Source organism: Lactuca saligna, chromosome 6 (genome assembly GCF_052625555.1).
Source record: "Lactuca saligna cultivar CGN05327 chromosome 6, ASM5262555v1, whole genome shotgun sequence".
NCBI lineage: Eukaryota > Viridiplantae > Streptophyta > Magnoliopsida > Asterales > Asteraceae > Lactuca > Lactuca saligna.
The window spans coordinates 11661327-11677699 of NC_136422.1; the positions used below are offsets into that span (position 1 = coordinate 11661327).

The 16373-nt window shown below is 29.2% G+C and overlaps 2 protein-coding genes across 2 annotated transcripts; one reads left to right on the forward strand and one right to left on the reverse strand.

The window, feature by feature from the left end:
* Window positions 1–3587: 3587 nt before the first annotated feature.
* LOC145001508 (short-chain dehydrogenase TIC 32 A, chloroplastic-like) lies at window positions 3588–7472 on the forward strand. The gene is made up of 8 exons (XM_078960883.1): window positions 3588–3936; window positions 4111–4342; window positions 4430–4509; window positions 4620–4776; window positions 5269–5350; window positions 5659–5746; window positions 5910–5956; window positions 6679–7472. Exons 1-8 carry the CDS (start codon window positions 3606–3608, stop codon window positions 6877–6879), a joined length of 1218 nt encoding a protein of 405 aa, XP_078817009.1. The 5' UTR covers window positions 3588–3605; the 3' UTR covers window positions 6880–7472.
* A 6043-nt stretch (window positions 7473–13515) lies between these two features.
* On the reverse strand, window positions 13516–15740 carry LOC145001251 (uncharacterized). The gene is made up of 3 exons (XM_078960614.1): window positions 15392–15740; window positions 14466–14614; window positions 13516–13799 (listed from the first exon to the last, which is right to left on the reverse strand). Exons 1-3 carry the CDS (start codon window positions 15575–15577, stop codon window positions 13661–13663), a joined length of 474 nt encoding a protein of 157 aa, XP_078816740.1. The 5' UTR covers window positions 15578–15740; the 3' UTR covers window positions 13516–13660.
* Window positions 15741–16373: the final 633 nt, after the last annotated feature.

The following is a 16373-nucleotide window of genomic DNA, read 5'->3' on the forward strand; positions in this document are numbered from 1 at the left end:
TAAGGACCTCAAACTTAAAAGTTCGACACTTTACCGCTTCGATAATTCAATACTTACATTTAATTTTCTTAGCTTCTTAAGATAAATGTAAATAAATGTTGGAAATAAGATTCCAGCAACATCCTGTAACACATTAACCATCTTAACCAACTACAACTTGTGTTATTACCTTGCTAAACATATTAATATTATGTATATATACACTATATAAAACGATTTTTTTCAAAAAAATTTATAGTACCGAATTTTTTTTAGGGGTATCCCAGGATACCCCGGGATCTATGGTGCATCCGCCAATGATGTTTCCTCCATTTTAAGGAATGCAATAATCATAAATCTGAAGGTGAATTATTTATATGATAATATTTTATGTTTATTTGTGATTGATATTCAATTAACTAACTTTTTGTATTTGTAAAAAAATTGGATTTGGATCGGGTTTCTTTGGATCCCCAGAGTGCTAGGTTGTTGCAGGGCATTGATGCATCTTTACAAAAATATTATAGAGATCGAAAAAGTAAAACGATTAATCTTTTTTAGAGAATCAAAGGGCTTGCAGATATCCTAAGAGCATTAGCCAACCCACCTCAAGGGTATGTCACTTGGTAATTAGGAGTAAACAGTTGAACATTTTCAAACAATCGAATTTATAAAGTGTTCGATGACAAACAAAGTAATCTGTAAGCAACAAAAATACGCAAACAAAGGGGGGTCGTGCTAGTACAGTAGTGTTTGTTCAAAAGAACGCATGTTATGATATATCAAATTGTTTATTTAAAGTATAATTAATCTAATTGTTAATGCTAAATAAGATGTTTTAACTAAAGAAAGAATTTTATCACCATTGTCATAGCCACCGCCACAATCACATGTAAAATGAGACTATTTAATTTCAAAATCCCATATATATTGGTTATAGTTTGATATGTTGGTATTTGTAGTTTAGTAATTGTTAGTTTGTTATATTTTGGTAATTCTTAGTTTAATTATATTTTGGTAATTGTTTATTTTGTTATAGTTTGATATGTTGGTAATAGTTTGATATGTTGCAAATTGTTAGTTTGATAATAGTTCCATATATCGTTAATTGTTAGTTTGGTAATAGGTTCATATGTTGGTAATTGTTAGTTTGGTAATAGTTTCCTATGTTATTATTTTATAGTTTGGTAATAGTTAGTTTAATTATAGTTTGATATGTTGGTAATTTGTATTTTGATACTTGTTAGTTTATAGTTTGATAACTGTTAGTTTTATAATTTAACGTGTTGGTAATATAGTTTGTATTTTGCTTATATTTTGGTAAGTTATTGGTTTAACTTATAAGATTTTTTTAATTTTTTTTAATTTTTTTAATTTTTTATTTTTTATTTTGTAGTTGGATATGTTTCAAATAATGCTTAAAGACCTCATATGTAGTACGAAACTTGAAGAGTGGTTTCGATCTTTGTCGCAACGAAATGATACCTGATGGAACGAGGGGGGCGATGACGACATATAACAATTTTTTAAAATTTATGTAGTTTTTTTTTATAATTATAACATATCCTGCCCTTAATGTTTGAATTAATATTTTTAAATGTCGTATTATAAAATTTTAGTGTTTGGATCTATTTTTCTGCAATTAATATTTCATAACAATTTTAATTTTTATAGCATTTTCTGCATTTGGAAAGTGCGGTTTCAAAAAAACTAAAAAAATAACATAATGATAGTTCAAACGAAAAAAATAACATAAAGATAGTCAGAACGAATAAAATAACATATGGATAATCCGAATGAAAAAAATAACATAATGATAATCGAAACGAAATATAGGGCGTCTATAAGTGTTGATGATAATAATAATCTACTCTAATTAATAAATATCTTTTTGCTGCATTTCACACTCATTCATTTTGTCACATATTATTTTGTGATTATTTTAAATTAGTTTTTAATTCTATATGTCATTGTATTTTTTTTATTAAATTTTATATAGTATTTTAATATAATAATTGCAATATTTAGAGTTTCATATTTAAATTATCTTTTAAATAAACTTATTTAATACATGAATACAACAAAAGAAAATAAAATATTTTAATATCATTGATATTAAGGTAATTAGAAGGTAATTAGAGATTTTGGAGAGACAAGGAATTAGTAATGGGGTACACCTTATTAAATTAATAGTGAATTTGTTAATTGAATGTATCGAGCAATTCGCCGGTTGGATTGGAAGGAAGGACGAATCTTTGACTTCCCTCGAAGTCAAAATCTACCTTCATATATTCAAAAATCAATTAATTGTTTATGTAATAACAATTAGAAAACAAAAGTAATAACGGAAAAATAAATAGAGATACAATTAACCAGAAAAATTGGAAGAATATATAAAATATACATCTCAAAGCTATCACAAAATTAAACAATGTCGTAACTTTATATCGTGTACAACACAATTGAACGTTTTTTTACTATAAGTTCAAAATTATATGAAGATCTAACATTAAAATTAGCATTTGATTGGAAATTTTGATTTAATTAATCAAAGGGTAACTGTTTGTTGTTAATTAGTAAAATTAGTTTATATTGCCATTTAGAGAAATATGATAAACTAATTTTGGGTTTTCAAATGTACAAAACGATTGCCAAAAGATTTAGATTAAGTGTTGTTGCATTTTAAAAGGTAAATCGAAGTTATACTCGTAACTTTAAGAAAGAAAAAGTTACAAATGACTAACAAATTATTTTATTTATTTGTTTTAATCGTTCAATTTATTTTTGACTATCTGTTAGATAATTAACGTACAAAATATTCTCAATTTGGCACTTTTAAGTTTTAACCGAGTATAGCATTTATCTGGCTTATATGGTGCTTTTAATAAAAAAATTAATCCAAATTCTTAAAAAAATATCTGACTATAATCGAGCTATAGCCCTTATCTGAATTGTTACCCTCTACTTTGTAATTAAATCTAACCTAATTGAGTAACAAACTAAAATGCCAAGTCATATGTAATATTATTTTAATCCAAATTCTTAAAAAAATATCACTTACACAGGTTAAGACTATATCTAGCTAAATTAAGAGACTAAAAGACTAAAATGAAACCTAAGATTAGACAAAAGTAAGTTGAATAACTAATAGTAAACAAATAGAATAATTCGTTGATCATTTATAACAATTTTTCTAAAAATGTAACCAGATTTATGATACTTAGTTAAAATAACTAAAAAGATACGATTTTAGTAAGTGTATTACGTATCGACAAAAATCAATTCAAGAATTAGAATGGACAAATGTGGTTATTTTCAACATTTTCTTTTTAAAATTTTGTGATTAAAATAAAGTATTCAAATATGGATGATTATATATTATAATCCGTTTTCTTGCAATAGCTTATCGATCTTCTTTTTAAAATCTCATCATTTCCTTTAAAAATGTTAACATATTATGAAATTAGCAAGCACTCAACTATTATGACATCACCTTTTGTACAACGTCAAAACAAGTAAACATATCATGACAAAACCTTGGGCATTATATTGATTTCCATATTACTTTTTTAATCGGATATTTTGAATTAAAGTCTATATTAAATTATATTAATCACAAGACAAATATGCAATTCTCTCTCTCTCTCTCTCTCTCTCTCTCTCAGCAGGACCATCTCATCTTCTTCCTCCGATTCCGATACCTTCTGCCATATTCACCGGCCCCCACTACCCCTATCAAACCGCAAAATTTCAAATCATCTGTCTGTGGTGTGGTGTCTAGTCTATGCTATACAGCTGCAGCGCACTCTCAGTTCACAGTCGACAAATTAAAAATGATTGAGATGATTAAGTATCTGATCGGCTGCGCCGGAGCAAGCGGTTACGGTTCCAAATCCACCGCCGAGCAAGTCACCGATGACTGCCATCGTTTATGCTCTTGCACCGCCATCATCACAGGTAATAATCATGACCTACAAATCTATAATCGTATTGATATTCATGCACATGCATAGTCATCATTGTCGTATTATCAGTGGAGAGATGCAAATTCCTTTTCGTTTATTTTGTTTTTAAATCTGATCTAATTTTTTTGGTTTTGTTTATTTGAATTTATCGATTTAATCTAATCAGGTGCGACGTCCGGGATCGGAGCTGAGACGGCTCGCGTCCTGGCTAAGCGCGGTGCTCGTCTTATCCTGCCTGCTCGGAATCTAAAGGCCGCCGAGGAGAATAAGGCTCGTATCCTGTCGGAGTTTCCTGATTCGGAGATTATTGTTATGACTCTTGATCTTAGCTCGCTTCATTCCGTCAGGAGTTTTGTTTCTGATTTTGAAGCTCTTAATCTTCCGCTTAATCTCCTCATGTAAAATGATCGATCATTAATTCCTTCAGTTTCAGTTATTAATTTCTCACACCGAGTCATGAATGAATATATTCTTAATTATCACAGTAACAACGCCGGGAAATTTTCTCAGAATCACTGTATATCGGAAGACGGGATGGAGATGACGTTTGCAACGAATTATCTAGGTTAGTTTTCTGCAAAATACTATCAATAACCACTTATATATCAGTATGCACAGTGAAAGTGTGATTATTTTATGTGTACATATTGAATTGATTGTTTTAATTTGAATTAGGTCATTTTTTGTTAACGGAACTGTTGATGAAGAATATGATAGAGACGGCAAACATAACCTGCGTACAAGGTCGTATCGTGAACGTATCTTCCGGCATCCATACCTGGTTTTCCGGCGACTTGATTCGTTCTCTTGGTCGAATCACTCGGGATAAAAGGTACTGATTCAGAAGTTATTTAAAAATCACACAAATCGACTCCAGCTCGGGGATAATCGAGAAGAAAACGATTAACTCTAAACGGGATATTTATCTAATTAATGCCCAGATTTTGTCTACTTTTGTTTGATTGCAGACGATTCTCAAATATTCTTGGCAAATTCCACGCTTTAATTACTGCGTTCAACATAAATTGTTGAGATTTCTAGGAGAAAAAAACAAAAAAGCATCTAGAAACAAAACGATCGATCTCACAAAGAAACAAAAAATACCTAATTATGTTGACAATGATTCTTAAACTCAAAATCAATTGCTATAATGTTATTAATTAGTTGGAAAGTATAATTCATATTCACGATTGTATAGATTCGAATGCAATTACCTTGTAATTGAATACTGAATTAATCAAGCAGTTATGCATATGAGATTAATTAAATATATATAATATTGGTTTTGACTTGTTCTCTGCATATTTGTCTCTTGTGTATGCAGTCAGTACGATGCAACACGTGCATATGCAATCTCGAAGCTCGCTAACGTTTTGCATACCAAGGAACTTGCTCGGAGACTCAAGGTATCATTACATGATCATGATGATTATATATATATATATATATATATATATATATATATATATATATATATATATTTCCAATTGAAGAATATAAAATTATTTTACTGATTAAAAGACGAAACTTGTTCTTTTCTATTTCTTCTTCTTCTTCTTCTACATAAACATCACATCACGTGTGTTCCTATGTTTCTATATATTATCTTGTTCAAACCATCTCTCATCTTTTTCATATCTTTTCCATTAAAAATTTCTTGTTAAGATTTCTATGAAGATTACAAAATCTCATTTCTTTTTTACTTTTTAATTAGCAAATGGAGGCGAACGTGACTGTAAACTGTGTGCATCCTGGGATCGTGAGAACGGGGCTAACAAGAGATCACAAAGGCTTTGTAACAGGTAACTTTAAGATTAAAATATACATATATAGCCAGTTTTGTTACAGATCATACATCATACATAGCTAATAAAACAGCAAACTAATTAATTCTGAATTGGTGTATAGATTGATAAATCTTCTATTTTTGTTATACTTTCTGAAGATGAATTCTTAAACATGCAGATCTCGTATTTTTTCTGTCTTCAAAGCTGTTAAAAACCATTCCTCAGGTACTGTATTTATATATCTTTTATTTATATATCTCTGTCTCTTGCACATCCATCTAAAATATAACTGCGACTCGTTCTATGATTATATACATGTGTGTACTGTATATATGTATAAAAACTGTTTCACTTCGGTTTAAATACGTTTTTTTATAAAAAGAAAAATTAATGCAACCAGTTTCAGTTCGGTTTAATTAAGTACATTTGGTTTTCTAAAAAGAAAAATCAACCTAACCATTTTTAGTTCAGTTTAATGTTCAAATATGTTTTTTTCTAAAAGAAAAAGAAGAACCAATCTTCTTTAAGGAATAGGAACTGATTCGTACATAACATTTTTTTTCCATACACAACAATTTGTGCTTTAAAATGTTGTATTGTACAACTTTATAATGCATAAATTGTTGTGTATGGTAAAAAATTGTTGTATACGAATCACTTCCCTTAAAGAATAAAATATATTTAGCATGACAATATATAGATTTATGAAAACCCCAACAAATTAAAATGTTAACTTTTATTTAGTACACACTTACGAACTATACAAACATAACGTATTTAGTCTATTTTGATAAAAATGGTAATCCCTATTAACTAAGCATTATTAAAAAGTTAGTTTATATATGCTGGTTAATTTCGATTATTTGATGGTTGAATATATATATATATAATTTAGTTAGTTTATGACTGATTTGTCATGCATGAATATATAATTTTGAAATATACAGGCGGCGGCGACCACATGCTATGTTGCAAGTGACCCAAGACTAAGAAATGTGAGCGGAAAATACTTTGCAGACTGCAACGAAGCTTCAGCATCAAAACTAGCATGCGATCCAGAGGAAGGTGCTCGGCTATGGTCTTTCTCTAAGATCATGGTCTCCAGGGAACCCAGATCAGATTTTTCCAGTTTCCATGGATTATATTAATTAATTAATTAATTAATTAAACACACATATATACTACATATATAATACTACATGTTATAATAGCATCAAGATTAAAACAAGATCTAGATACTCAATGGATTATATATATTATATATATCAAATTAAAAAATATACAGATACTCTAGGAACATGTTATGGTTACAACATATATATATATATATATATATATATATATATATATATATATATATATATATATACTCTAAAGAAATTACAACAAAGAGAAGAGCTGGCACTTTTATAAATATATACATACATTAGTCATGTGAAGACAGTTGATTGTGAAGGCATATATATACACACACACAGTTTTTAATTTGGAAAAGTATATAGGCATGGTATTTTTCCAAGTTAAATACTATGTTAATTTTTTTTTCTTAATATATATGGTAGTTGTTGAATATTCAACGAAAAATTTGTGTAAACATAGGAAGTGTGTAGATGAAAAGATGGTGGTTTCTTTTTTTATAATTTGTTGGTGCAATGTTAGGCGGCTTCCTGTAATGTAATTGATGTAATGTTTTAAGTTTTGTGTTGATATTTGATGGTAATAGTTTCGGGCTTTTTTGAAATATGGAATATTGAAGGTTTATCTTTTGTATATTCTTTGTTTAACATGTTATATTATATGAGAAGAAAATCAATTAAGGGGACAACATTCAGTGCATTCAATTGACCAGTAGAAAATCGAATAAAATCAATGATGAAATTAAATAGTTTTAAAATTTTGTTTGTATTAATTTTTTTTAATGGTATTTACCAAGCTTCTAAATCATGTTAGGCAAGCCTCAACTTTTTACAAGCTATGGCGAACCATGTTGTTTGTAAGACGTAATTTACAATTAATTTATATAGTTAATAATTTTATATGTATTTTCTATTATTATTCATTTTTATATACATATATGATTTAAGGTGATATTTTGTTAAAGTTTGGCGGCAAGTAAAAGCCTTAGAATCATAACCTCGAATGACGAATTTTTTAAAACCTTGGTATAATTAAAAAAAAACTAGAATCAAAGTTAAAATTTGATATGATTATGAGTTTAAAAATTTTCTTTTAAACAAAATGTTAATTCGACTAGTTTTTTTTTAGAGTTTTTTGCTTCTATATTTTATGTCATTTTATATTTTTCAAACTATTTTTACAAATATTTTACACAAATAAAACTTACATACAATTTTCAGTTTTCAACTTCCAACTAGTTTGTCAAATATATACTAAAGATTTCATTTTAAACAAAAAATCCTAATTTACAAAGGTATTCTATACATATCCCCCATTAGGTATCCCCCAAATTGCTTCATATACCCTCTTCCCCCTTGTGAGTAGAATAATATGTATAACTTATTATTTTGCAATTTATGTGAATGAAATGGTAAGTAACTTATTATTTTGCAATTTATGTGAATGAAATGGTAAGTATAGTAATCACTTTAAAAGCTACTTCAAGTAACTTTTAATAACTTTATCTATTAAACTTGACACCTGAAGCTTCCAAATAACTAAAATGTATCGGTCTGACAACTAAATAAGCTATGGAATATAATCTTGAATTCTAGTTATATTAGAATCCACAACCCAAACATGCCTTAATATTACATTATAAGCTTAAATCCTACATATGTTTTTTGGCTGGAAGACTTAATGGTAAACCAGTTAATGTGTAAAGGAACAAGTTGCATGTGTATATGACAAGTTAATCGTTAAACAATTGATTTCTATTACACATGCATTGTCTTAAGTGAGTTCTATTTATTTGTATAAAAACTCTTGATAACTTAGTTTATATTGCTTTCGTTGTTCTTAATTTACATGTTTTTTGATTAAGTTTCTGTTTCTTGTAATATCAAGAAAATGTCTTGGTTTTTAGGCTATAGAAATGTACCCTTAATTGTGTAAATTTGCTAATAAACAATATATTGGTTTGAGGAAACTAGAAAGAGAGAATGTAAGGGAAGACCCAACAACACATTTGAAAATGTAATTCCCTGGTTCAAGCATTATTAGTTCATTGTTTTTGTGATGATTCTAAACCACATAAATGGTGTCAAATTAGAAAATGAAAAGGAAAAACGATTGGCATTCGACTCGTGATTCCATATTAGTGGATTGGGCCATGGCAATGAAAAGGATCTTACAAAAAAGGCCCCAAACAATAACTAAAATCATCACCTCAACCTTCATAAATGATTTATTTTGTCCTTTTCAAATATTTATTATCGACATATCATTGTTATGATCGTATTTTTTTTGTTTAGTTGCAATCAGTTTGTGTCAACAGTAGCTAAAATAACCAACACACGTTCCATCAATCGTCCTAATTCCTATCGATCCGGTTTTGAGTTTGAATCTTCACTTAACCGAAAATTTAAAACTATTAAAAAAAAAAAAAAAAAAAACTATTATGTATATGTAAAGATCAAAATGTAATAATGAATTAAAGGAACACCGGATTTATAGTGGAAAAACCCGAAATTGGGAAAAAACCACTTTGAATGAACATCATATTAATAATTAATCTCAATATTGAAAAGGGTTACAAAGGCTTTCTGTTGGTAGAAGAGGAATGAAAAGGATATCCAGAAAAATACAATCTTTTATATATATATATATATATATATATATATATATATATATATATATATATATATATATATATATATATATATATATATATATATATATATATATATATATTAAAGAAATTCCAAAATAATGGATATAAAATCTGAATTGGTGAGTGGTGAATGTGTGAATGATTTCTAAATTATTTTCTTGTTCTTGTCTTCTTGATCGACGACACAGAGGCAAGGGCGCAAGGCAGTAAAAGTCGTTCACCAATCACCAAGGAGACACCGACACACTAGGCACCAGGCAGCAGCGAAGCAATCGTTTTAGACTTTAGAAATTAGGCTTGTAAATTGTAATCGGCTAACTGTAGGGTAATAGCAAGTTAGCGTGCGATATAGGACTATAGCCCATTACCCATTAGCACATTAAAAGCCCATGCAAAAAAAAAAAAGGAAACGTGGAGGAAACTTACATGAAACGTTTCTAGAATAGTGGATACTTTGCCGGAAACATTTCCTGGCGTTTCCGTTTCCCAACCGTTTCAGATACGGGAACGGATCCTCTTTAGGCGTTTCCATGCATCATAGATCGTGAGTGTCGGAAATCATAATGATTAATGGCCAAAGAAATAGATGTACCGTGGTACATTTGACACACATATATTGGATTATACCAAAAAAAAAAAAAATACACCTCCTTACCAAAAAACTCATCTTTTTTTTTCGTTTAAAATTTTTTTTAGAATACATTTTTTATCGAAAAAAAAACCTAATATACCGGATTTTCTCGATTTTTCATCATCTTTTTATAGAGATCAATGTTGATATATAAAAGAACGAACTTTTTTTTCATTAAAAAAAAAGTCGCTTCATTTTGTTTGTTTTTGATATTTTTCTTAATGTAATTTCATATTTTCTATATAATGTAATAAAAACATGTTTTTTTTTGCTTTTGTAGTTCATGATCTTTCAACTTCTAGTATGAAAATTATTCATTCAAGTAGTAGTAACTCTCCTAATAATTTTGATTTTGAACATTACAACATTGAGTCTTTTAGGCTTGGTCGTTATGATAAATTGATACAAAAAAGATATAATATAATGATGGCACTGTTCGTCATAGATATTCTACATGTACTATATTTGGTTTCATAGATTCCTTCAAGAATGAAAATATAAATGAAAGCTTGTCAGATATTAAAACAAAGGGAGAACTGCTTCTAAGAATAATGGATGTCCTGCAATTTTAAAGTTCAAGAATCTTCAATGTTCTTTAAAGTTATATATTTCTGTGTTTGTTTCAGATCACAACTATGAAGCTACAAATGGAAGCAAAATCATTTTTAGGTTGTCATCAGAACTAGTAATTGTTTAGAGTGGTTTTTGGAGAGAGATATTGATTTATTGATTTATAATATGATTAATAAATAGTAATAAATGATTTATTAATTAGAAATAACATTGTTTAATTAATAATTAATCAAAAATTAATTATTAAAAATTAATTAGAAATAACGCTCCACGTCGTGGAGAACTCCTCACCACATCATGGTGTACTCGTTTTTCCTAAAATTCACTTCAGCTTCAAATAGTCATAATTTCTTCATTTCAACTCTGTTTTTAGTGATCTTTATATGAATGCGAAGGTATTGATAAGTCTCACACTTCTATCTACTTACTTTTGACTTAATGAATATCGAACTAAATCAATGAGTTCAAATATTTCTTTCCCATTCTACCATTTAATATATATATATATATATGACCAATAAGGTCTAAACTTTAACCCCATGAAGCCCAAAACATTTACATGATCATATTGAGGCTTGTTATCCTAAAATTAGAAATTTCCCAAAAGTGGATGTTACATTATCAGGACACAACTACCATCCCCAAGCTAAGGACTCCTTTACCTATTAAAAAACATGGATTAGAATTTTATACACATAATATTTTCTTGGAAATACAGAAAGAGTTATACAATTCTACATTTTTGCATTCAAGATTTTGTAGTTATTGAAGATGTAAATGAAGTTTATGTTTTATGAGATAAGAAGAATATAAAAAAGTTGATTGGTAAAAAAGGGAATGAGGATGAAGATTCTGATGATTTTTATTGAATGATATGAAATAGAGTTTCTTATTCACATGCTCATTTGGTCATTAATGGTAATTTTTTAGGTTTTATTTAGTACAAAGGATGATACCATTAGTTGTAGTGCATGCTTTTGTCCAGGACGAAGTGTTATGTCGTCATATATTTTTCATATTAAATATGAAAGAGTTTGATGAAATTCCATTAAATATGTCGTCATATATTTTTCATATTAAAATGATTGTTTGATTCAAGATGCATATGCTATTATTTGTTTGTCCATTAACAAGATAACAAAGAATGATGATGAGTTACATAAATTTATAAAGAACTTCTAGAGAGTAATAGTGACATTCTTTTATGTACTTCATCAAGGGCATCTTTGAATAGATCAGTTCACATTGAGAACACACTTAGAGCACCGATACATGATGTTATCAACATTCACAACCTAGTAGGGATTAGAAACAAATGATGGGTCAGTGATAAAAGAATCAAGAGCATTAGAGAGAAAGCAAATGGGGCATCTAAAAATGGTTCCAAGATATGCAATTCATTGTGAATTGTTACCAACACTTTTAAATTCATAATGTGAATAAATATTACAACATAAAAATGTAATGTAAATCAATATTTTCAATGTGACTCTTTAAGAATTCAAAATATAAAGCACCTGTATAGAAATATGATCTTTCAAACACAGATTCACACTGTAAATTTGCATTTCGTAACACAATAATAATGTTGATTTAGTCTTTAATAATTCACATGTGAAGCACCATTACAAATATGATCTCTTAAATACATATTCATAATGTGAATTTTAAATTATACCACATTGTAAAGTCCTAATATGATCTCTTAAATACATATCCACAATGTGAATTTTAAATTATACCACATTGTAAAGTTCTAACTTGTTGTTTTATTCGCTATATCTTCATTTTTTTTCACTTAGTTTAACATCTTTCACATTTTTCGACAATTTCATTATTTTTTATAATCTTTGTTATTCTTCTTCTTTTTTTGTTTTTATATTTTTGAATAACAAAGTAAGTTAAATATGAATTGGGTCATATAAAAATAGTCTGGAAAACAAAATATATAAATGAATAAACATAAGTGATAAAAAAGGAGTTTCAAACTATTTTTTTTCAAAAAAAATAATAATAAATAAATAAATAAATAAATAAAAACTAATGTTTAGAATGAACATTTTCGATCTTGAAAACCAAGTTATTGATTATAGAAAACGATTTGAATTTTTTTAGATGAATTTTATTGAAATTATTCCTTCCATATTTGTTGTTATTTGAAGATTCACGACTAATTTTATTCTTGCAATATGATTTAGATTCATATTAACATATGAATTATTCCTTCAATTTGAATAATACAGATTCAAATGAAATTAAGGTTTACAGAAATTTTGTTGAAATTCATAAAATAGTCAAGTTTCATCAACGATTAATACATTTATGGATAGAAATCTGTGTACAATCGTTATTAATTTATTTAAATCTGTGAGAAAAAAAAATGTCGTAATATCATTAAATGAGACGAAAAATGGTGAAAAGTGGCACTTTCCACAGGAATTCATAAAAAAATGTCGGAATATCACTATAGACAACTTGGAGAGTAATTAAATCATTCATGTGAATAATAGACACTACTCTATTAGTTGTCTATAATACTGATTGATTTTTATCAGACTTTTTATTTAGCATTTTGCATTAATGTTGTAATTTGAGAAATATGGCACCTTCCACAACAATTTGAGAAAATATTTGTTCTTAAAATTGAGTAAACAATATTTCCAAACAACCCTCCAAGAGATGTTACACTCAGCATTACAAATCAACCACCAAAAGACACAAGAAAAGTCTTTTTTTTTTTTTTTTTCTAGTTTTTGGATCATCCACAAGACACAAAGGGGGAAAAAAATATAACAAAAAAGTTAATATACCTTTTTTTTTTTATCCAGTTCCAAACCTTTTTAATTGTCATGATATGTCAAAATTAAAGATGCACATATATATATCCACGGATAGAACTGAACTAGTATCCTTTTTTTTTAAAAGATAACATGATTCACTCTTCAGCATTGATTCCAAAAATCCTGACTTTATGCATATGTGGGAATTTGGCAATCACCAACACAAAAACTGCTATTGTGTTCAAGAACAGCATTGGGTTCTGATAATCGGTTGTGTGTGATGCTATCAAGTATCTGCACAACAACAAAAAAATGTTCACATTTATTCACATAACAAATGATCTTAAAATAGTTCAAGTGACTGTTTTTCTTGTTGAATTTATAGGCTTAATGGGTTTAGTTCTCAATTTGGACAGCTATACATGGTTGTTTCTTATTTACTTGATTCCTGATGGATATTGTGAAATTTGTTTTATGGGATGTAAGGGTAAAATGGTCTTATTTAGAAGGGTTATTCAGTCTAGAAAAGAAACAGATCATATGCACACAACACACTGGACAGTTTTCTTTTTGACTTAATGGACTTAATGGGACAGATATACAGAGGTGTTTCTTTTTTACTTGATACATACAGAAGGTCTTAATGGGTTGAGTCGCATCCATTCAGAACTCCTTTTTACCTATTTACCCTTCACCCTCACTTCTTTTAATTTGATCCTAAACAGAAGGGTGAAATGGTCATCTACTCTCAATGAAGATTGATTCTGTCTTAAACAAGAAACAGTGTTTGTCCATTCAGCACTTTATACATAAAACACCTAATGTGGAAAAATTCAATAGAGCAGAGTCTGCACTCTAACAGAATTCAACATTCAATAATACCAAAACATAATCATGGTGATATGATTTATGAGCTTTAAGGCCCTGATTACAGGCTTAAAGGAAACTGAGAGAACTTACAGCACTACAGGCACAACAGTAAGAAACTTCCTGTTGCGAGTGAGCTGCTTGCCACTATCAATTTGCTCCCACCATGTCAACCTGTTGTAGATACCTTGGTCATCAGCAAAAGGTGTTCCTTTCTTCCAGTGAAAGAAGTGATATGTAACCTAATACAAAAACAAAGATTAGCACTTAAGTTTTATCTAGATACAAACAAAATTCCATGCATATGCAAGCAACATATGATGGAGATTGGAGCATGATGAATAGGTTGCTTGGTCTTAAGAAAATGTAGCTTTTTTGGTGACAAATACACCAATTGAGAACAAAGGAACAATAAATACATATGCCTTTGATATATCATATATATAATGGCATATAAGCATGAGTGCAGGGTCTCATCAATAAGCTCCAGTATACCTCCCACAGTAGCACCCAATTCTTCCCAAAAGATAAGTTATGGTGATTCTCATACAAGTAAGAGTGACAACTCATAACAATAGTTCAAGCTCAAACCAGTTTCATCTGTATCAGCTCTGAACAGCTTATCATAGAACTCAAACCCTAAGTAGATGTCGCAGATCTTTCAATACCAAAGGATTTACTTGCAACACGGAGAAAGCACGAATCAACTCTGGTTATCTTCTTCTATCTCCACTTTTTGCGATTACAAGTATAGATCTAAACTCGTCATAGCATGAACTTTAGTTATAACTAATAAAACAATCATCAACACAGATCAAGCAAACTGCACAGAATGTGCATACTTCAAAACCCTAAAATCAGATAGAGTAACATCATAATTCCATCAATACAAACAAAATTAAAGCAAATTGACTCTACCGCGATCATAACAAGGTGATCAAGCATGTCAGCATGTTGAACTAAAATTAAAATCGGAAACATATGAAATGAAATCAGAACAAATGAAATAAGAAGTATACCAGAGCGTGACAGAGATTAACAGTGGTCCAGGCCATGCCAGGAGAACAACCGGAGACGGAGAGAACGACGAGCCAAGCAAAGAATAGGATGAGTATGTAGGTGGTCCAAACGCCGGGGTACATGAACCACTCGGTATTTCTGTTGAGATCCGTCGGCGGCACCGCTTGGACATACAAGTTGGCCATTTTTGGGAGTTCCTGTAGGAGAATTGTGTGGTGTATCCCTGTAAAGTTTGGGTGTGTGTGTGTGTGATTGATTGTAAAGTAGTTGTATGTAGGTCAGAAGGTGGTGCGTGGTGGTTGTAGATGGTCGGTGTGTGGACTGGAAGAGATGATTGTTGCTTGGTGATGGTAATTGGTAACGGCGATGGTGGTGGTAATTTATTAGCACGCAAAGTTGGACATTATTTAAACGCATAACCAACCAAAATATAAATTCGATATTATCCTGTAATATATCATTCGATGTTTTGTTAAGAAAAGAAAATTTAAATCATTTCGTTATTACGAAATAATATTTTTTTATAAAACTAAACTGCTATAAAATATTACAATAAATATAAACACTATGACAAAATAATATTTATTACTTTGTATCAACTTGATAATTTATAGGATTATTGTAGCGTTTGGTCCATGCAATGTTGTAAAACTCGTCAAGTTGACCGATTACTCCTCCGAGTATTCGATACTCGGCTCCTTACCGAGGCGAGTTACAAAATCTCGAGTACTCCCCGATCGGCCCCTTACTGAACTGAGCAATGTTGTAAAACTCGGTCAACTCGGTGATTAATATTTATAATATACTTAATGGTTTATTTTTTAACACTCACACATGTAATTATTACTACATATATATCTTAAATTTTCTTTAATTATTCACGTAGTGAGACCATTATATGTTTTTCAGTTTTTGTATATTCACGTGTATCTAATTTCGTTATATATTTCAATCAACTTATGATTTTGACATATATAATTT